Raw genomic sequence first — 23,885 nt, 5'->3', positions numbered from 1 at the left:
TTATTTTAAAACCCCAAAGATATTTAATTCCTTTTTAGTAAGTTATCCATTATATTTATTTGCTTAATAAAATAAAATAATAAAATAATTATAAAAATAAAAACAAACTTAGGTAATAACTTTTTCAGCGAACTTTTTGACTAAGTAATGCTTACAATATTTCGTTCTTTCTTTTTTTCTAATGTAATATAAAAAGACTGTATGAGAGAATAAGTGAGTGGAAATCCTAATAAATGTCTTTGTATCGTTTTTATTCGACTTTCTAAGAGAGCAGGAGAGATATTTTCATAGGTAACATAACAAAACCATCGTTTTTTTATCGAATAAATTTGTGAATTTTAGGAAAACTTTTTTTGTGATGATTTGCCGTATTGAATTTAGAAATTTATATTTTGATTAAAGCCCGACAGCAAAGCTGGATTTTTAAATAGGTATACATTTCTAAAAAAGTTTGAGTTGAAATTCATAAAATTCGATGGTCTAGTTATACAGGGTGCGCAAGAACTCGCGCCCCAGAGAAAAATGCCATAAAAGGTAAGATACCAGGAACATGGAAAAAATGTTAAAAAAAATTTATCTATAAAACTTTTGAAGTTATGAGGGTTTAAAGTTTGCACTTTGGCTCTATTTATTTCTGTTGCAAAAATAATTTTTCAAGTTTTTTTGCTATAGGCTATTAAAAGAGGAAACAAGGAAGCTGTATCCTAAATTGTAACTCTTTTCAATGTTATTTGTGGCTTTTATTAGGAAAATTTTTGTCCCTTTACTAAATAATTGTAAAAAAACATATACAAGATCATCAGTATCCTTAAATAGATATAAAAAAATGTCAAATATCAAAAAATAAATGTCAAAATTTTTTGACAGATAGAATTTTTTAAACATTTTTTTCATGTTCCTAGTATCTTACCTTACTTGAAAATTTTCTCTGGGGCGCGAGTTCTGGCGCACCCTGTATTTGATTAGATTATTATTTCCAAAAACACTTAATAAAGAGAAATTAAAAAATTTATAAATATCACAGCAGGAAAAGAAGTTTTATCACAAAAGACGCTTATGATTGGATGAAATACAGGCAAGAAAGGTGGAAATTGTAAATTTGACATGTGTTAGAAGTAATTAACATAAAATGTTTTTTGTTTATGATTTGCTCTTTTCACCAACAAATACAGTGAGCCGCACAATTATAATAATGATAATCTTATTAAAACTGATATTTTGTTTTGTCAAAAATGCTCGAATAGCTCAATTTTGTTTTTAAAAAATATACAATTTTCAACTTAATTTAAATTTTACACTTTTTGGTTTTTGAGTTATGACGTCATTGACGTTTTTTTTTTAACTCAGACCCGTAGCTAGAGGGGGGCCAAACAGAGTTAAGCCCTGCTTTGAATATTCTGAGCTCTACTTTCAAACTTTGTCTTTTTTAACAACTTTCTTTAGAAATGATAACGCATAAAATTATAATACAAACTAAACCAAAAGTAACGCACAATATTCATATCTTTGTTATCAGTCATTTTAAAAAAAAATTCTCAAATAGTTTGATTTTTTTTAATGCTACATTTTGACACTATAATGACAATTATGACGTCATTCGTTTTCGAGTAATGACGTTATTTTTTTTAATGTCAACCGACATTTTGTATTACTGTTTTAGATAATAAGTATACATCGTTATATTTCTGGTAAGCATAAAAAACTCAAAAAAATAAACAAAAAAATAAAAAATGAAAAAAATAAAATAAAAAAACTTTAAAAAGTTATAGAAAGTTTTATGCAAACAGCTTTATCTTCTTGTTCTTGCTTAATTTTATAAGGGGTGATTTTTCTTTAATTATCAATTTTTTTTAATTTAATTTAAAAGAGTGAATGCCAGTTGTCATTAAAAAATTAAAAATGACGTCAACTCAAAAACGAATGATGTAATAAATACCACTATAATGTCAAAATATAGCATTTACAAAAATTAAATATACCTGACCAAGGATTTTTTTGAAAAAACTACTTGGAAAAACCCCTATTTTTTTAGCCAATTCGATAGATTTTTTAATCGCCGAAATGATAGCACCAAAATATTAAATATTACATAGTTTTCAAATAAAAAATCATAAAAAAAGTGAGATAATATCAATAAAAACAAACATACAATTTCAAATCAAGTTGAGAATATAAGAATTTTGTATTTTCTAAAAATGATATTATTCTATAATTTTGCCGCTCACTGTATAATGCTTTATTTTAGGAACATTTCCTATTTAAAAAATAGTAAAACCGAAATTTATTTAAAATGTTGCAAAAACTAAAAGTACTTGCTATAAATTTGCCATCCTGTTAAAAAAAATCAAAAACGCATTAATTACAAAAATGAGTTTGAAAAGTAAAGCAAATTTTAAAAAACTGCGATTTTTACGCATTTGTAATAATGTATTTCTTTTAATAAATTTGAATACTTTTCAAGACAAAAGAGTACACAAAAATGCATAATTTTTCTTAAACACCTTGTAAAAACAGCAAAAGTAATCACTGTGAAAAATCAAAATATTTCCACTCAGATTTGATAACGATTACACAAATACAATTATGTGTAAAATGGCGTTGTTGGTTATTTTATTTTATTACCAATGAGTTATACTAGCACATTTAGTCTTAACATTTATGACAATAAAATGTACAGTTCTCATATACAGAAAAACTGAGATGAAAACTTCTGTATATGTGAAAAGTCGGACATTAAACACCACGTCAAATATTTACAGAATTGAACATTAAAGTGGTTCGGGAATACACCAAGTGTTTGAAATAACACTAAACATTGTAGGAAGTGTTATTTTGCGCACTCTAAACAACACATCGAAACAACTATGTGACGGGAAAAAGGTATAAAAGTGGATTACACTCTATGAGAATAAACTACAAGGATTTGTGTTGTACAAGTGCACTGCAGCCAGAGCAATGCAAGACAATCCTTGAATTTGTCATATTCTAGGATAAATACAGCCGAGACCCCAAATACATTCACAATAGTGCCAAATCCGAATCGTTATCACTGAGATTTCAACATTTATACACAAATCATGCTTAGGTGTATGAGAAATTCTGGACATGATCAACACAACTTGCACTTGATATTTTACTAAATTTAAGCGCAAACCTAACTTGACTTTTGATCGATTTGATGTTGTTCCGAAGCAAAATAGCAGTCACAGAACATGCCAGAATGTACTTAGCACGACACTAAGGATACTTTTCAAACTAGAATAGCCAATTGGTCAGGAAAACATCGATCTATATACTAGACAGTAGTTCGATTCTAATTTTGATTTTTGGGTATCTATGTACTTAGTAGCGTGTCTCTTGTTCTCAAGCCGAAAATGAAGTTCTCATAAAACACAATGCCTTTGCCCATTGAATATGATGCATTTGAATGTGTGCAAATTGCATGAAATTTTTGTGTGTTGTTGGTTTCTTTTTCTGAACCTACACTGCCGACTTTTGTCACGTTTTTGTTTCAAAAGCACGTAAAATGAAACTTATGACACAAAATTCATAAGTTTCATCTTGAATCTGTTTTTAACTTGTTGGTGTAGTTTGCGTATCGTGTCAAATAACAAAATACATACCTTCATCATCAGCAACAACGTGTTAAATACAATCAGCATCATAATAAAATATTCAAAAGGTGTGGATACCACAATCCTCCAGATCTTGTATTTAAAGCTGTTTCGCTTGTTAGGCATATACCTCTCCAAAGGTCGCGCTTGTATCGTAAAATCAATACAAGATTTCTGAAAAAAAATAATGGAGTGGATATAAAATTGATTTTTCACTTACTTGATTTTTGTCGATTTCACCACTTTGTAATTCTGCTTCACCCTGTTCTTGAAATGTTATAATGATCAAGGCGACGAATATATTTACAAAGAAGAACGGAAATACTACAAAATATACAATGTAGAAAATGGACATCTCTATTCGAAAATTTTGAATAGGGCCTTGATCCTCATATGTGGCAGACATCGAATGTTGAAGAACCCTTGAATTAATTGCACAAATTAGGTTTTCAGCCCAGTCAAAACATGAATTCGGATTTTTTTTGCAAATTAGTCAAACTGTTTCAAACTACAAACTGTAGTACCAATTCAGCTATATCATGAATTATCATAAATTGATGTTTTGACACTCACTACACATGGTGTTTGAGGATTACAAGCAAATATTCTAACCACGAAAATATTTCGTTATGGGAAAGCAATTTAAAGACCAAACAAATTCCATATCCAATTTTTTTTTCATTTCTCCCCTTCCATAATTTTTACGAGTCGTTCATTGTGTCTGTCCTTGTTAGGTAAAAATAAAATTATTAGTAAAAATAATTTCCTTCATTAAATGTTGACCGTGAAAGTTTTTATGCACAAAAAGGGATAACTTAGTGCACAAAAAATAACAATTGTTTAGCGTCAATTACTTCAACGTTTAATTAGTACCGCTTAGGTAGATTTTTTGGAACATGGTATATCTGATGGAGGACCTGCCCTTGGCAACACAGAGGGACATGTGATATTTACAAAATGGAGCTCTACGACATTAATTAATTTTTTTGTCTTTTGCTGTTTACGTTCCATAGTTTTTTTTATGAATGACTGTAAACATCGTATTAAGAATTAGGTGAAGACGGGTTTTCAGTTACAACTTACTTTTAATTTTAAAGGATGGTTTACTGTCAAAAAATTCAAAGTAAAAACCAAAATTCGTATAATATGTATTTAAGTCTAAAATACATATTAACAAAATATTTAGTCAGTAAATACAAAGTGCGCCAGAACTCGCGCCCCAGAGAAAAATTTCAAGTAAGATAAGATACCAGGAACATGGAAAAAATGTTTAAAGAATTCGAAGTTGTGAGGGTTTAAATTTTGCAGTTTAACTCTATTTATTTCTGTTGGAAAAATAACTTTTCAAGTTTTTTGCTACAGGCTATTAGAAGAGGAAACAATAAGGAAGTTGTATCCTAAATTGTAACTCTGTTAAATGTTATTTGTCGCTTTTATTGATAAAATTTTTGTACCTTTACTAAATAATTATAAAAAAACATATACAAGATCATCAGCATGATCAAATAGACATAAAAATGTCAAATGTCAATCTTTTTGACAGATATAATTTTTTAAACATTTTTTACATGTTCCTAATAACTTATCTCTTAATTGAAATTTTTCTCTGGGGCGCGAGTTCTGACACATCCTGTATAAAAATACAAAATCAGAAAGAAATATATAAAATATTCATTGCTAAAACATGTTTAAAACATAATAAAATAGAAGCAAAATAAATTTATTGTAAAAATTAAAATGTTCAAAAACAAAAAGTGAGTAACAGGTTTGCAGAAGTGAAAAGAGGTTTTTAAGGCACTCAATCTCGGACGTCACATTTTCAGACTCAGTTTTTAAGGTATTCGCAAGGGCCCCTGCTCAAAAGCTGAAAGCAATGCGCAGATGGTGATCAGTCATTATGATGCGCAGACGTTCACGCTTTAGCCTCGCTTTGGCCTCGCTTTGCACTACTGCGCTCTTGATATAACGATTTTGTTTTAACGTATAAAATTATAATACAAACTGAACCAAAAGTAACACACAATATTCATATCTTTATCAGTCATTTTTCCAAAAAATTGAATTGATTTTATTTTTTTAAATGCTACGTTTTGACACTATAATGACATGTTAACCGACATTTTTTATTACAGTTTTAGATAGTAGGTACACATCGTTATCTCTCTGGTAAGCATAAAAAACTCAAAAAATATAAAAAAAATAAAATTAAGAAAATAAAGTAAAAAAATTATAGAAAGTTTTCTACAAAGAGCTTTATCTTCTTGTTCTTGCTTTATTTTATAAGAGGTGATTGTTTTTTGTTTAATTATCAATTTTTTTTTATTTTTTTTTAAGTTTTGATTTCATTTTTTTAATTTTTTCTTCTTATACCAGAAAGATAAAGCTTTGCACTACTGGGCTCCTGATACCACGATTTTGTTTTTGAACACTGCGATATTCCCGGAGAGAAATTTTGTTTGGAAAAATTTTGTTCAAATTTAGTTTGATTTTGTTTTTGAACACTGCGATATTCCCGGAGAGAAATTTTGTTTGGAAAAATTTTGTTCAAATTTAGTTTTGCCTACTATTAATGAACATTTCTTAATTTAAGCATTTTATTAAAAGGAGTGTTTATTTTAATTTTTTTTTAATATTTGGTTTTATGTTTGAACATTTCAAGAAAAATACAATTTATTTACAAACTTTTTACGATCACAGGGGCTTAACATAATTTCAACTCAGAAATGACATGTTTTCGGAATAAGTGGAAAAAGAAAAGTTGTTTCTCTTGACGAGTTCTATTTGCTCGTAATCCGTGAACACACTGTGTATATCATATGAGTCTTTTTTTAAAATGACTTTTGTGGGTAAAATGTGCGATTAATGGATTTATGTTTTAATTTAAGAGAAGAGAATCACATTTGAGTAACTTACTGCGGCCAACCTTCCCCGGTTTGAACAGCAAACAGAGTCAACATAGCCATAGCTACATCATCATAGTGAAAGCTTTGCAACTTCCATTCGCGTTTTTCTACTCGAGGCACATCATTATCTTCATCAAAAATAAAATACTGACCCCTAAACAAACAATAGAAAAAATTGAATTCAATTTGCTAAAATCTGAAGAGATCTATAAAGGATGAAACTGTTACTTACTGGCATGTGGCTTCTGTGAATTTACTTGCATCAGTACAATGTCGAAATTTTCCGTTGAACAACTGAACGGCGATCACAGCAAATATAAACTGGAATAATATGTACACTATAAGAATGTTTATCACATTTTTTAATGAGTTCACTAGACAGTCGAACACTGCTTTTAATTTGGGCACTCGTTTAATTGTTTTTAATGGTCTTAGCACTCGAAGCACCCTCAACGACTTAATGGTCGACAAATTAGCTCCTGCTTTGTTTTGCCTGAAACCCAGAATTCACCTTACAAACGCAAATTTGCTTAAAACTTACGCAACGTCGAAACCCATTGAAACTAACGCGCAAATCACAACAGCAGCGTCCATGATATTCCAGAATTCTCTCAAATACGAACCCGGGTGTAAAATAATCCCCAGATCAATGATTTTGAGAAGCATCTCCACGGCAAACACTCCAGTGAAGGCGTAATCTAGTCTATCCAAAATCAAGTTCCAATTCGAATCTTCGTTCACGGGATCTTCAGCAGCCAACGCCATTGAACTCAAGCAAATTACAACCATTATAAAAAAATCAAAGTAACGCAAATTTACGATTCCATGTGCAAATCTTCTTACGCTAAAAAAGTTTTTTTTTATTATTTAGTGGTTTTTTGTTGACTGGAGATCACGTACGGGTTAGTGGGGGATAATACAAACATGCTAGAATATGGCAGCATAGGTTTGGGACCGACGATTTCTTCCTCTTCATCGGAAGGCTTCTCTTCTTTCTTTTTCCGGCTTTTGATCGGACTGGGAGGACACACCTCAACTCTTGGATTTGAACCTGCTAGAATTAGAAACAAAATTAAACAACAAAGACAATTTAATCGAAATGTTATAGAAACAATCGCAAAATAAATTTACACATTTCTGACTATTTTTGAACTACTCAGACTTTTTTACATAAAAATCGTCTAAATTCAATTTTAAACTGTTTAATTAAAAAATTATGCAAATATTTGCATGTTGAAAGAATTTTTTTTCATTTGTGGGTCAAAATAGCAACTTTCCAATAAAATTATAATAATTAAAACAAAATTATTTTTTTGGTTATTCTACACTGTTGATCCTAAAACTGTGTCTAGTTTTAAAATGCAAAACTTTACTTGCTAATTATATACAAAAAAAACACAAAAATTTTGATTCGGACAATCTCGTAGCAAAGTACCATTTACATATTTAACGTTTTAGGCAAAAATTTCATACAGAATGATTAATGTTTGTTTGAATTTTACTTTTTCTCTATTCTTTTTATGTTCTATAGTTCTTTGATTTTATTAATATTTTTATGTTGTTTTTCTTAAACTGTTCTAACGTCTTTTTTGACTTTCTTATTTTTTAGGATTCGATTAGATAAGCTTGTATTTTTACATTTTTATAAGTCAACAATTTTTAAATATGTTAATGTGGTCTTGCACGTCTTTATGTTTACCTACTTGTCTTCTGTTTCATTGCTTATTTGTTTCCTAGATGTTTTTTTTTTTTAAATAGAAATTTACAAAAACGTGACCGGAATTCAAATCAAAGTTTTAACATAAATTATAACATTTTCAATAAAAAATATTTTTGTACATTTATAAAATGCATAAACATATCTTTGTAAAACAATTAATAAAAAACCATTTTTATTAAAAAAAATATTATTATGGTAATCCCAAAAGTTTAAACAATTAATTAAAATAAAGAATATTTTGGCACCGCTCCTTTACAACCTTTAAATTAATTTATTTCAAAAAAAACTGGTAGCTTACTAAAATTCTTAATACTTGTGTGTCAAACATTTTTTTAACAAAAAAGTGTGAGGCTTACAAAAAAAAAATGCACAGCAACAATTCTTGTAACAAGCTCCTTATCTAAAAAAATGTAGTAGGTTTCCATTAAAAATTGTTACTATGTTTATCTCGTGAGTATAAACAATTAATTAAAATTCAATTTTTTTTTGAATAGCATTTTTATAGCCATTGCACACCCATAAATTTATTTGCCAAAAAATGATTGTTTCGCCAGAATAAAATCGTTTCCAGACTTCTGAACCAGCCTGTGTAGTCTAACATAAATTGTGCGAAAATTATTTTTTTGACTTTCTACATTACCTTTATGTATGATACATAGTTTTATAAATATGTATATTTTTAACTGAAAATGCATATTTAATAATGTAAAATAGTGAACAATTATTTACTTGTTTGTTGAGTTGCACGCCCATGTTTTGCAAAAAATAGCAATATTTCACTTTATTTAAAATAACTTAAAAAAGTTTTAGAAAATTGAATAGTTATTTAGCATAAAAATCGTAAATTTATTTAAATTGATTTACAAAAATCATATTGACATTATTTCTACTTTCGGAGAACTTTAACCCGTCTGAAAGTAAAAATCGCAATTTAAAAAATTCTTCGTAAAATATAACCGAAATCAATTAATTTTTTAATTAATTTCACACTGTTGATGCTAAAACTACTCTTTGTTTTAAAATACAAAAAAAAATAGCTTGCTACTTTGATTTTTGCTCTTCTAACCACGTTTTGACCAAAACCTCAAAAAGTCAAATCGTAGAGAATTTTTGAAATAGTATATTATATAACGAGCAGGGAAAGTGTCAAATAACGCACAAGAAAGGAGTGTTAGAAGCATCACGAGTGAATTAGACACACAACTCCAGCGAGTTTTGTACACTATTTTTCCCACGACCCCCGCGATGCCACGACAAAAAAAAATAATTTATTTTCAATGACACGATTTAATGTTTATGTTAAAGATATAACATCCCCAGTAAATAAATTAGGTGTATATAAGTATTAAGTACTTACTTAATTAAGGTTATTTACCACACGCAACTTCTGTGCAACCTGTTACGTTATTTTCCTAACACACACGTGTGTTAAAAAGTAATCGATTCGTTTGATATCGTCAACTTTTGTAGGTAATTCGCTGTATGCAAACAGTTACTTTCATATACGGCCGTGCGAAAAAATTATAAACGTTTTAATTAATTTCAAAAATTATAGAAACGTTTCTAGAAGAAATCTTACTTTGGAGGTCAAGATCACAATTTCCGAAAATTTTGTAGCGTGTTTAAAATGATTTCTACTGTTTTTCGAACCCTATTTTCGGGGTTATATAAACTAACCTTCCATTTGCAGAGCTTCCATTTCCTTTTCCAACTCTAAGGCTTGTTTTTCCTTATTTTCCTCCGCTTGTTCTTCTTCAGCAGCTGTCAGTTCTTGGGCATTAGCTAAATTATCTACGGCGATAGCCAAGAACACATTGAGCAAAGTGTAGTTACCAAAGAGCATGAGTATAATGAAATATAACGAATAGATCATCCCTCCGTTGTCGTGACCTCCCAGAGCTTCTATTCCATAATACATCACCTCATTCCAGTCTTCACCTGTTAAGATCTAAAAATCGTTTCCAATAAAATCAAACAAAATTGAAATAGTGTAAAACATACTTGAAATACTGTTAAAAGTGCTATCGGAAACGTGTTAAAATTTGTCGGTGGCGTCTCATTTTCGAAGTTGAACTGTCCACCGAACAGCTGCATGCCGAGCAGCGCGAATATCAGGATGAACAAGAAGAGAAGAAACAATAAGGAAATGATAGATCTCATGGAATTGAGCAGCGATATTACAAGGTTTCTCAGTGAGGACCAATATTTCGTCACTTTAAATATACGCAGGAGTCTTAGTGCTCTTAAAACGGATAAACCGAAAGAGCCCCCCTTGACTTCAGACCAAATTACTTCGAAGATTGAACCCGTAATAACAACGCAGTCAAAACGGTTGAAGGCTGACTCGAAATAAATGCGGGGGCCCAAGGCGTACATCTTTAAGAACATCTCGGACATGAAAAGGCCCAAAAATACATATTCGGCATAATCTGAAAAACATACAACCAAAATATCAACTCCTGTAATCTGTTTTTCTTAATTCGTAGATACTTACACAAAAATTTGCTTAACCAATCTGGTTGTCCGTGATATTCGACGGCAACACAAAACGTATTAAAAAAAACAAGCACAATGACGGACCAATAGAACCACTGGGACTTAACCATATGGCGAATAGCAAAGCGAAATCGCTTTTCAGCTCGCCAAAACCGAGCACAACCACCTTGTCCTTTCGCTCGCGACTTCATATACGATGTTCGCCCAAATCCTGTTAACAATACTAACTTCAACATGCGACAAAGTTAAATTTTGATAGGAGTTGTTTGTTTTTTTGTGTGGATTATTAGGGAATGCTAAAACTTACAAACTGAATAAATACCAAATTTGGTTCTAGCTACTGCAAAACTAGTTTTTCTAATTCTAATTGTTCAGAACTCTAGACAATCTCTATGTTCTAGTTTGGGTAAATATTTTACAATCTACGAAACGGTAATGCGGTGGGCGTTTCAGCCAAAGCTGACCTGTGAAGCTTTCTTTTGCTTGAATTTTAAACAATTATATTTTATTCAACGGTTAAACTTTTACTTTTTATACAAAAATTATTATCCACGTAAAGCAGCAAACTAAAAAAATAACTTTAATTTATATAAATGTTGTTTCCTGAAAGTCGTGTCTTTTTTGAAAAGTGTCAAAAAAACAATTACCATTAATAATTAATTTAGTTTGTGCTACAATGTTTTTGTGCATTTATTGAACTCATATTGAAAGTTATAAAACAAAAATAATGTAAAAATAGTGCCAGTTATTAAATAATTGTTTACTTTTTAATTATTTATCAACAAATTTTTAAAAATGTGTACAAAATGTCTCAGAGCTCACCAAAAATTATATTTCTCAGAATAATATTCTGCTAATGAAAAGTAATCTTTTTGTTTTTAATTATTTGTGCTTTTATTGTGTTTAAAAAATAAAGCATTTAAAAAAATGTAACATCAAAAACAATTTCTTGAGAAAAAAACATAATCTCTGGAAAGAGAAAATTGTCTCCCGTCATTTTCTAAGTTAGTTTTGTAAGAACTCTCTTGGAAATAAATTACAAATCCACTTCTTTGCCAAAATTTAGAAAAACCGAAGGCAACTTTTTTGTTTTTGTGTTTTATTTTATTATTGTGTTAGAAAAAATATATTTTTCTATTTCGGTGTTAGAATAAGTCTATTCCAGCACCCAAATGACGTCATTTGCGTTCTGGAATAAGTCGTTCGCGGTAATTTAATTTTAGTGACGGACTTTCTTCACAATTTATTTTCAAATGTGAAAATAAGAATAATTTTTATTTTTTGCAGTCGCCTAAAATTATTCCACACATAAATGTCGCCAACCGTCGCAAAATTCTGTAGAAAAAAAAATTAATTTTCGTTTTTTAATTTATTAAATGATATAAAGCGGCGAAATAGAAAAAATAGTATAAAGCACTTGTTACAGAAGGTTCTTCAAGCACTTATTTGTTCCTCAACTCGCCGCTTCGCGGCTCGTTTCGGAATTTCAAATTTGTGCTTGCATAGATACCTTCTGCAACTTGTACTTTAATATATTATTTGTTGGAGAAAAGCTTAATAATTCATAATAATAGAGAATTTTTGCAAATTGTTTATAATTCAAAACGTTAAAACCTAATAACTAATTATACAGGGTGCGCCACAACTCGCGTCCCAGAGAAGAATGCCATATAAGATAAGATACCAGGAACATGGAAAATCTATCTAAATCGAAACTTTTTTCTGGGGCGCAAGTTCTGACCCTATATATTTATAATAATATAAATAAAACTTTTGCTATTTTTTGTAACTTTTAAATTAAAGGACACAAAATGACATTAGAATGTCTTTTGCTTATTTGCAACTATGGGCAAATAGTAGTTTACTATACAAGTAACACGAGCACTAGTTTCAGAAAGGAATCACGAGCATGTAATGCAAACTTTTCTGATTTTCATCTAAATGAATCTCAAACATTTGTAATTATGTTGTTAGTAAATTTAGTTTAAAAAAGTGTTTTTTTAAACAATTTTGTAAATTTGTTCAAAAAACTTGCTACAATTTTTTGCACTTTAACTAATAATTAGTTTAATACAACACTATTGTCCTATTGTTAAACCGTAATTGTAATTAATTTAAACCCGATTCTAAAGTACACAAAATACAAGAAATATTAAATAATCTACAAGAAAATTGGAAATTTCTATCACCTAAACTTGTAAAACTATGACTAAAACTTATTTTGTTGTGCATCCATGCAAAGAATTAGCGTTTTCTAGAAAAGTAAAAGTTTAACAGCAGCTTAAAGACCGTTCTAAATCAATTCTTAGAATCAGAAGTAAAAAAACAATTAATATCTCATAGTGAGCCTTATAATAACTTGAAATGGAATGATTTAGATGATTAGAAAAGGAAAAAGAGCGACACAGGTCTAGAAGGTATTAAATGAAGGGTAAACATTTGTGAGACTGAATGAAATTTTATTGCAATCAAAATGTGGCGTTTACCCATCATGAGAAAAAGAACCCGCAGTATAAGCACTACAGAGATTTTAAGTATTTTAGCTAAAATTAATACTAAAACTTGTTTTTACACAATATTTTCCATCAGTTGCGCATACCTTTTAACGTTTTCTTAGACTCTGTAAGAAATACTGTGGATTAAAACAGAATGTCAGTACAAGTAAATTGAAAATTTTGATGAATATGAGTATGCAAGTGAAGTCTCAAATTTATTCTTATTACCATGCAGATAAATTCCTATTTAAAAAAAAAAACTATAACGCACTGTGTTCCTATCGAGTCAAATTTTTCTATACTTGAAGAATTTTAAAAAGTGACTAAACTAAAAGAAAATTTCTTACCATCATCGGCAACTTCCTCCTCCTGCTCCTCTTCTTCCGTATCCGTACTTTTACTTTTACCCATTTTCTTCAACTTCTTCTTTTTCGCTGCTCTCCGTCGTGCTTCCATGATATGCAACTTTTCTTCTTCAGTCGTTCGTTCTTCAGCCAAAATGACTTCCTCTGTAATGCAGTTTTTGAAAGTGAGTCACAGTCGCTTTAAAATTTAAGCAAAAAGCACAAACCTGCTTTACAAATCCACTGCACATAGCCGTTGAGTTCTCTTTCTAATTGTGCCTGTCTTCGCAGTTTTAAAAACTCTTGCCTATTTTCTACTTTCTCTCTTTCTTTGGCAAACTCACTACACCAAAAAGCAATTATTGGTATCATTATCACAATTAATTAGCCTATATTACGCTACTCATAACTAGCTTTACTCTTACAAGGGGCTCAAAAAATATTTCTACTCTTCTAAAGATCAAAAATAATGTTGACAAATAGAATAGGTTCTTTGAAAATTTTTTCTCTTTATAGTCTCAGTTTAGATTTTCTAGTGCTTAATAAAATTTCCGAGAAAATAGTACACAGAAAAAAAAAACTTAAACAGCTTCAAGCCTTTAGGAATATGATATAGCAAAACGGGATTTTCATACTATTTTCACCTGCTTCAGTAATCCATTCAAGATACCGACCGAAACTTTCAATAAACATGTTTTTAGACCTCATTCTATAAAATTTAGCTCTGCGTTCAACTCGCAATCTTTCATTAGAAAATTCTCTGACAAAACAAAAATTAACAAAAAAGTTAACAAAAAATTGATGGTACTCACCCGCTAAGGACACCAAGAACCAGATTTAACATGAAAAACGAACCCAATACTATAAGTGGAACAAAATACATCCAATTAAATGTACTTCCAACTGCATCGTTCATCTTGAAAAAAATCATTAATTTGGAAAAAAAGTTAATTTTTTGAATACCCAGTAAAGAATCGCTGTCCATCCCTCCATGGTAATGCATTGAAAAACCGTAAGCATAGCAAACCCGATATTGTCGAAAGACGTAATACCATTATTAGGGCCTTGCCACCGTTCCAAACAAACTGAATTTCCATCCCGACACCAATTGCTACCCTGAGCTCTGGCTTGAGTTTCGTTATCAGTGTTACATGGCACTTCAGCATCACCTTCTTTCGCTATTTCATCTACAAACAAGCAATGAACAATCGAACAACGAGAAAAACTGACTACAAACCTATGTCGTAAAGACTATAGCAGGTTCTGTGAAGAGCACCCGAATAAAACTCCAGTCCGATGATGGCAAAGATGACAATTGCAAACAACACCAATAAACCAATTTGCAGCAATGGTGCCATAGCTTTGATGATGGACTTCAACACCACCTGCAGACCTATATACAAGCACAGTTAAAAATCAACTCTTTTTGGAAAAAAGTTGATTGTGTTGAAAGTGTTTGCTGTAGATATCTGGACGTCGTGTCAAAACAAACGATACAAAAGAGGAAGTGAAATAGAGAAAAAGCACCAGATTGAGAAGCTTCTAAACTAAATTTAGAGCTACGTTGCATCACCTAAATGCGACAGTTTACTGGACGCCACACAAGACATTATCTACTTTTGTTTAATATAAGCAACGTTGAAGAAAATATATTGCAAACATTTAATAAGTAACTTTTTTTAGTAGATATTTAGTCAAACTAAGTCTTTGTTTTTCTCTTTATGAAACTTAGTTTTGATGAATATCCACCATAGTGGCTTTCAGCTAATTTAAATTTATTAACCATATCACTGATTTTTCTATTGTTGCTACAACATACTCATACCTGGTTTTCAAACTATTTGGATAATAAAAACGAAACATCAATATAGAATTCAAAAAACTATTAAAAAAAACACACATTTTCAACACCGAAAGTAGATTTATTAACTCTTTCAATTATTGCTGGAACACCCTGTATAGGGGTTAGTTTTAATAGTTGTACAAACAAACAAACAAAATTAATAGTTAAAAAAATTAACTCCAGCTAAACATTTTTAAATTCTGAAAATAATTCCGTGGTTTCAAATTTTCTGTAATCGACCATCATTTTAACTTTTACCAATTATTAAATCCCTTTTTTTCTAAAATCATAATGTATTTATACTGATATACTGTTAGAAAATAAGCTTACTAAATAAAATATCGATGTTTCGGTAGTTAAATTTATAACAACCCATCACTAAATATAGATTCTGAACTTTCGAAACTATGAGAAATTGGCGCCAACTTTAGAATTTTAAATAAAAACCCTCTATTTTTATTGCATTTTTGAATTTGCTTTTTCAAACTGAATAAAACATTCCCAAGTTGGTACTTCTATGCCATACAGGGTGTGTTAGAACTCGCGCTCCAGAGAAAAATTTCAAGTAAGATAAGATTCCAGAAACATGGAAAAAATGTTTAAAAAATTTTGACAATTATATTTTACATTTGACATTTTTTTATACCTATTTAATGATACTGATGATCTTGTAGTATATGTTCTTTTTATAATTATTTAGTAAAGGTACAAACATTTTGCCCATAAAAGCCACAAATAACATTAAACAAAGTTATACAAGTTAGGTTACAGCTTCCTTGTGTCCTCTTCTAATAGCCTGTAGTAAAAAAAGTTAGAAAATAATTTTGCAACAGATATAGTTAGAGTTAAAGTGCAAAATTTAAACCCTCTTAATTTCGAAATTTTTATACATAGAATTTTTTATATTTTTTCCATGTTCCAGCTGATATCTTACCTTACATGGCATTTTTCTCTGAGGCGCGAGTTCTGGCGCAGCCTGTAGTTTTTGACATAATATGTCAATTTTTTTGTCGAAATTTTTATTTGCAGGGGTCCATTCAAAAAATCACAGCTCATGAATCTTTTACAATAAATGCATTTTTCCTTACATTTGACAATCGAAGGTTTGAAAAACCTTATAATTCTTAAAAAATTGCTCAAAATTGTCAACTCTCAAATTTCAAGGCTAATAAAATTTTTTGAAAATGGTTATCAAAAAGCAGTTATAACTCAGTTTTTTCAAATAGCATGACCCTATTTTCCCAACGGCAGTTGAGAGTTGAAAGAACATCAATTTTTATGTAAACTTTTTGAACATGGCTTATACCCTCTTTAGTTTTTGAAATAATCACGAAAAACGGATTTTAACTTTTTATTTTCATAGTTAATTGAGTAGACTTTGGAAAATGGTCAATAATTGTCACATTTTGACTTTTTAATTAGTTTTTAACTCATTTATTATCAATAAACAGTAAAATAATAATAATTATGGCTTATTACCAACCAAGTTGTATAAGACCTGTTTGTAACTTACAACAAAAAAGACATAATGATTCAAAGAACCAGTCTTGCCTTCAATATGAAATATTCACGAATACCGATGGATAAATTTTTGACTATCATTTTTCCAAACTCTTGTGGATTAACGATAAAAATAAAGCGATAAAATCCGTTTTTCGAGATTATTTTAAAAATTGCAAGCGATAGATAGGGAACATGTTCATAAAAGTCTTCATAAAAATTGATGTTTTTTCGATTGCCGTTAAGAAAATAATGTTATGATGTTTAAAGAAACTATGCCTTGAAATTTAAGAGTTGACATCAGTTGAGCTGCTTTAAAAGCAAAAAAAAAAAATTACTTAAGCAGAGAGTTCAATAGCTGTGTTTTTTTGAATAAACCCCTGAAAATAAAACTTTTGACAAAAAAATTAACATTTGTCAAAAACTAGATAAGTACCAACAACTTAGGTGCGTTTTACTCAGTCTAAGAAGGCAAATTAAGTCTGCAATAAAAATGAGTACTTTCCTTTTAAAATTTCAAAGTTGGCGCCAACTTTTCGTAGTTCCGAAAATCCAACCAATTTATAAATAATTTAGTTAAATTAAAAAATTAAACAAAATTTCAAAGCCGCAGCTATATTGAAAGTTAAAAAGTTTCTAATGTTTATTTTTATTCTAATTAGCCCTACAAAAATCACCCTGCATTTCTTTAGACCTATTAGAAAAAAACACAAGTAAATCAAAAAAATAAATTTTTAAAAACTGCTTCTTTCTTGAATAGAATTTAATTTTTTCTTGTTTGTGTTTGTTTATTTTGTGACCGAGTAAGTTGTTGCTTATATTGGAAAAAAGTGGATAATAGGTCGCGAAACGGTCCCCGCAGGGTTCAGTTTTCGGACCGCTCTTGTATAACGGCCGGGACGAGAAGAGTCTGCTGGAAGACATCTACGTTTCATCTACTTACTAGGGATGCCAGAGACTAGCTTGAGAGGTCTTAGCACTCGAATAGCCCGCAACGTGCGCAGATCCACTGCTACGAAATCCTGAAGAAACAACGTCAGACACCTGCAAAACACTAGCCTCTAGCCATTCATCTACTTCAAAATACAACTATGCTATGATACTATGTGTTTAAATACGAATACACTAAATGTAAACGTACTAATTGATGCGACCTGAAAATAAAAGTAACACCACACAGCAAAATCAAGAAAAAATTGACCAGCCCGACTTTTTCGTCGGTATTTTGTTGATGGATGTTTTGTCAAAATGTACTGATCTGTGTAATCAAAATCCAGTCCGGCTACAAACACGATAAACAATGCTCGAAACTAACACAAAAATAGGAACGTGATATATACACACATTTAGTACATTCATAGTAGAAATTTCGATATTGGATTTCATCTGCAAGAATATACAAACATTTCACTTTCCTGATTGCTTCAATCAATACCAATGCACACAGAGTATGAAGAGACAATAATGAGTTATCAAGTCTGAAACAACATTGTCTATATCAACAAACCAAACTAATAGAATCATATTGATTATTCTCACTGACCAAAATATAAATCCCTTTCAACACACATGTCCGTCACTTTATTATAAAAGCTGAAATTGCATTTAATCATTTTCGTTTCCTGATTTCTTCAATCAGTTGTCAAGTAATGTAAAATAATTTAAATGCAAACCAAAAAACGTTGTCTATACATTTATTTTTATATAATGTAATTTGGCCTGTTATAAAATGACGTTGTCTTTGTTACAATTCAAAATTTCAAACTTGTCAGGCATCTTCCAAACTTCTATCAAGTTTTTCCATTTTGTTTTTAATCCTGACTATGACACCACTAAGTAAGACATTTCTTTTTATAGTTTTCTAACCTTCTTGGGAACATCCTGTTTCACACTATGTAAATCTCTGAAAAATTAGACAATTTTGTTTTTGACAATTTGCGTTTTTTTTGCACTCAATTGTACTTGCATTGTTTATAAAAAAAAACAGTTTGCTGAACAAGATTCGACTATGCTATCTGTGACTTTCTACATTCTTTTTTTAATTATAGCATTATTTGAAACTGCTAGTGAACACTTTATCAGTTAATAATATATTATTTGTAACTAAATACATGCTGTTTCAAAACTAGAGCCCTAGAGCAAAAGGCAAAGTACGATAAGATACTAGGACATGAAAAAAATGTTCAAAAAGTCCGAACTGCCAAGAGTTTTTATGTCTGTTTATTGTTTTCAATGTTTTCTCATAATTATTCAGTAAAGGTACAAAAACTTTGCCAATAAAAGCCACAAAATCACGTTAAACATAGTGACAATTCAAGATACAATTTTTTATTTCTTTCTTTTTAATAGGCTGCAGCAAAAAACATGTAAAATTATTTTTCCAACAAAAATAAATACGGTCAAAGTGCAATTAAACTCCCATAATTTCAAAATTTTTATAAATTTTTTTTTTTAATTTTTTCCATGTTCTCGGTGTCTTATCTTACTTAGCATTTTTCTTTAGGACAAGTTATGGAACATCCTGTATATAACATAATCCCAATAGATATCTAAACACATTTTTAGAAGTACCTTGAACTCAAACCATATTTTTTCTACCATTGAACAATGTCCAATCAAGTAGTCAATTAATAAATGTGGCATAATCCATGCCTGACGTCTTTGCATCAAAAGTAGCTGTTTTTTTTCAAGTTGGAGTGTCATAAAGTCAAGACGCAAAACTAATTCATAATAAACGTGACATTAAAAAAATGTAAAAAAAACGTCATATTGAAAAAAAAATTGCTGTAAAGAGTAATTCGTGCAAATCAACAAGCAAAACTTCATAAAAACAGACATTTTATTACAGCAAGAGTTAACTTTTGATTAATAAAGTAAAATGGATTATTCTTCAGAAAAAAAATTATCTCACACTGAAAAAAAAAACAAAAATTATGTAAAAATTTTAAAAGCAGAATACTCTCAAGAAAAAACTTGGCATTCGTTAATGTTGCAACTGTTAATGAAAAGTATTTACTATCACTTGAGCATTAAATTCCGAAAAAAAAATAAGGCAAAGACTATTAACACCTTCCTGCATTATTCATAAATTGAAAAATACTTTTTGTTGACATAATTGCTAGTTTCAAAGTAAACTGCATTATTTTCATTTAATTTTATTTTACAGATTATCAGGAGTAAACAAAGATCAGTGTTTATAGGACACAATGTTATTCTTTTATATATCTCCTGTCTACATATCTTTGTATGGAATTTGTAACGTAATCAGTATGATTTACCTCTGTTACCGACAATTGTAACTTTTTTAGTTTGGGTAAAAAATTTTAATTCTGTTTTAGATTCGATTTAGGCGTTCCTAACCAAGCCTGATTCAAAAACATTGCAAAAACATTGCGAAGCGTCTTATTGATCAAAGACGTAATTTTTACTTTTAAAACACAGAGACAAAATATATTCTTCCAAATGAAGCATCCAATAGTACGACTAACTATAAGTATGTATCTACAAATAAAAATGAAATAAGTATATGCATCGAGCACTGTCTACCTACATTATACAGACATGCACACCGCGGCGCAATCAGTAGAATAATGGCTGAAAGACGAAGACATCGACAGTACCCAAAATTCCTATCCTACCGTAATAATCATGTTTCCAGTAGTATAAAGTAGTGTATTAGTGAACTAATCTATAATATCTAGGGTATATGTTCTAAAACCGTCTAAATAGTCTAGTCTGGTCTAAAACGGGCCCCAACTAGACAGTTAGAGTGGTGGTTTAATGACGTTTCGACCCTTACTTGGGATCCTGGACACCAACTTGAGAGGTCGCAACACGCGGAAAGAACGCAACATCCGCAGATCAACGTCAACGTTCGCTTCGGCAAAAACTGTCATAGACCTGACAAGATTACACATACAGTACATAAAACACATTAACAACAATCAATTGCCTGAAATTATCCTCTACCTAGGCTTTTTTACAAACATAATAGCGAAGTCGTACTAAACTTGCACATTTAACAAGATTGCAGTTGCCACAAATATCAACTACACTTTTGAAAAAAAAAATAGTCAAGGAAAGAAAAGTACCGAAAATCACAAAAAACAAAATTTTGGAACCAAACTGATCCATAAACTCTCCAGCTGTAATAGTATATTATAACCGAGTTGGAAAATATGTCATTTCTCCCAGAATTTAGATGTATGACCAAGAGAACCGAAAGGTTTAAATAATAAAATATTTGTTTTGCTGTTAATACAGTGGAATCAAAAAATATCAAGTAGGTGTACTAGTTAAGGACGTGTGTCGCATACAGTTCGTATCTTAGTTACATGTCAAAAAATTATTTTATAAATGTAAAAATATTGATCTAAGCAAATTAAATTATTCCATGAAACGTCTCAAAACATCCTAAAATGAGATATTGTTAATATTTATTTATACAAATCTTTCACCACGTTTTCCTATCATAATTTACATAAAAATTATTTTGACACTTTTTATTTGTCATTATGACGTTTTATCTTCCGTGGACACAGGTTCTAAATTTCTACTCTTGGTTCGTAGAAATAAAAAAATGCATATTTGTTGGACCATTTGGTGGGCTTGCAACCTTGGTAATCTTATATATTTTATTTCCCGACTAAGGGATGAAATGACGTATTTTCCTACCTCTAAAAGTTAAGAATTATATAATTACAGTGATTGCGTAACATTATACAGGGTTAGAACTCGTGCCTCAGAGAAAAATTTCAAGTAAGATAAGATACCAAAAACATAAAAAAAAAATTTTTATTTTTAATTCTATCTATCAAAAAATTTTGACATTTATTTTTTGACCTTTGACATTTTTTTTATGTCTACTTAATGATACTGATGATCTTGTATATGTTTTTTTTTTATAAGTATTTAGTAAAGGTACAAAAATTTTGGCAATGAAAGTCACAAATAACGTTAGTCACAATTTAGAATACAACTTCCTTGTTTCCTTTTCTATACCATTCAGCAAAAAAACTTGGAAAGTTATTTTTCTACTACCATAACTTCAAAATTTTTATAGATAAGATTTTTTAACATTTTTTCCATGTTCCTGATATCTTTCTTACCTTACATGGCATTTTTCTCTGAGGCGCAAGTTCTGGCGCACCCTGTACAGATAGTAGAATTTCAATTATCTCTTCTAAGTCAAGAGTCATGTCGGTTGAATTTATTAAAATTATCTCACAATTAAGGAAACAAGTCGACAACAGAAAAAATTGGGTATTTTGTCACAAACTGCAATACTAAATCCAAATTTAGTCGTCGTTCACTATTAGATATGAAAAAAAAGAGTACAGAATGACAACGTCTGCTCTCTTGACGGCCATTCCACACAAATAGCGCTATTAAAAAAAAACGCAAAATTTGGGTCACTTACCCCGTAAGCACCACAAAAAAATCCATAATGTTCCAAATGTTTCTAAGATACGATCCTCTATGAAGAACAAAACCTAACGCTAAAATCTTTAATGAAGCTTCAACACAGAATATTCCTAGAAAGTAAACTTCGGTTGCTTCCTAAAAATACAAAGAAAAAATATTTTTACACCCTCAGAGTTGAAGATGACTTACTAATTTTTGTGCTAATAAAGTCTTGTCGTGATTGGGCAGGTGTTCCTCCAGTGCCAGCACCACACAGTTGGCTATGATTGTCAAAAGCACGGCATACTCGAACGGAGTAATATTTGTTAAGAAAAGTAACAAACTCCAATAAAAAAATTATCTCGACTAAATAATTAAGAATTTGAGCGTATATTAAATTTGAATAAAAAATAAGGAAGCACATCTATTATTATTTCTACATCCACTTCAAATTCTAATCTATATCTAAGTATTTGAATAAAAAAAACAATCAACGTTTTTTTAATAAACTTACTTAATAAACACTTTAACTTCAAATTTTCTAAAATTTGTTTTGAAACATTTGAGAATCCATAATCATTATCAGTTTCAATGAGACATCCTGTATAATAAAAAAAATGTGATATTTGAAAGGATATGGCCACTCGATGATGAAGCGCGTATGTCTGCGAATAGGATTCTCCTCGGAGAACAGGAACAACGAGCTGGGCCCCTGCCCTCCTGCCGCGCTGGCGCCCCCCATTGTATCAGCTGCGCCCGCCTCCGTCTGCTGCTGCACCTCCTGTGCCGCCGCCTCCTGCGCTGCAGCCAACCTAAAACAAAATTAAATTTTTACTACAAATAATAAAAGCATCCTTTAACTAAGAAATATCAGAAAAGAAATGCCGCAAAAAATATACATTGTTCTTAATTTAGTATAGGGTGTTCCATATTAAGCAGACACTGTTTTGAATCAAATTGCAGAAAAATTAAGAAAAAAATATATATAATAACTAAAACATGCAGGGCAGTTACGTAGTTAGAAACCCTATACATGTGATTAACAAAAAAAAATGCATTACACCTGCAAAAAACGTTTTAAGAAGTTCAACAAACATCGGCATTTTAGGAGTTTTAGTTAAAAATATTAAATATTTCTATAAATACATTTTTTCAGTTTGGTTGTGAAAAACTACCATTGTGATATGTATGTCATTTTACTTGTCAAATGTACTTAATTTTATCACTAGTTATAAAAAATGACATTATTTTATCAGTAAGGCTCGGATTATATGCAAAATGCATATTTGTTATTAAGAGGTATACCTATCAACAAAATTGTAAGTTTTCTATGCACATCTAATGTTTTTTGATTAAAATAAGCCAATAAAAAAATGCATATTTTGCATATTTTGGCAACTTTGTGCATATTTTAGGAAATAATGCATAATTGTGCAAATTTTCTTCAAATAACAAATTTCAATTCAATTCAAATTTATTTATTTATTTATTTATTTATTTATTTATTTATTTATTTATTTATTTATTTATTTATTTATTTATTTATTTATTTATTTATTTATTTATT

General features: G+C 30.0%; 1 protein-coding gene across 1 annotated transcript in view; it reads right to left on the bottom strand.

Moving 5' to 3' along the window:
• The window catches only part of LOC123010365 (voltage-dependent calcium channel type A subunit alpha-1-like), a 61,356-nt gene that overhangs the window by 23,088 nt on the left and 14,383 nt on the right, over nt 1–23,885 (bottom strand). Inside the window, exons 2-20 of the mRNA XM_044407220.1 lie at nt 22,957–23,130; nt 22,529–22,634; nt 22,335–22,474; nt 17,859–17,959; nt 14,810–14,965; nt 14,536–14,759; nt 14,385–14,488; nt 13,800–13,915; nt 13,576–13,737; nt 13,333–13,365; nt 10,732–10,944; nt 10,239–10,666; nt 9,915–10,185; nt 7,418–7,571; nt 7,059–7,361; nt 6,750–7,010; nt 6,528–6,671; nt 3,835–4,036; nt 3,624–3,788 (exon numbers count right to left, since the gene is read on the bottom strand). Coding sequence (XP_044263155.1) covers nt 3,624–3,788; nt 3,835–4,036; nt 6,528–6,671; nt 6,750–7,010; nt 7,059–7,361; nt 7,418–7,571; nt 9,915–10,185; nt 10,239–10,666; nt 10,732–10,944; nt 13,333–13,365; nt 13,576–13,737; nt 13,800–13,915; nt 14,385–14,488; nt 14,536–14,759; nt 14,810–14,965; nt 17,859–17,959; nt 22,335–22,474; nt 22,529–22,634; nt 22,957–23,060 — 3,387 coding nt within the window. The 5' untranslated portion in view covers nt 23,061–23,130. The remainder of the gene's footprint in view (nt 1–3,623; nt 3,789–3,834; nt 4,037–6,527; nt 6,672–6,749; nt 7,011–7,058; nt 7,362–7,417; nt 7,572–9,914; nt 10,186–10,238; nt 10,667–10,731; nt 10,945–13,332; nt 13,366–13,575; nt 13,738–13,799; nt 13,916–14,384; nt 14,489–14,535; nt 14,760–14,809; nt 14,966–17,858; nt 17,960–22,334; nt 22,475–22,528; nt 22,635–22,956; nt 23,131–23,885) is intronic.

This window comes from Tribolium madens, unplaced genomic scaffold (genome assembly GCF_015345945.1).
Source record: "Tribolium madens isolate multiple individuals breed KSU strain unplaced genomic scaffold, Tmad_KSU_1.1 Scaffold_7;HRSCAF=85;Tcas5.2_LG10, whole genome shotgun sequence".
NCBI classification, from domain to species: Eukaryota; Metazoa; Arthropoda; class Insecta; order Coleoptera; family Tenebrionidae; genus Tribolium; species Tribolium madens.
Note: the sequence above shows the minus strand (reverse complement) of the source record. Positions and strands in the feature narration are given on the sequence as shown.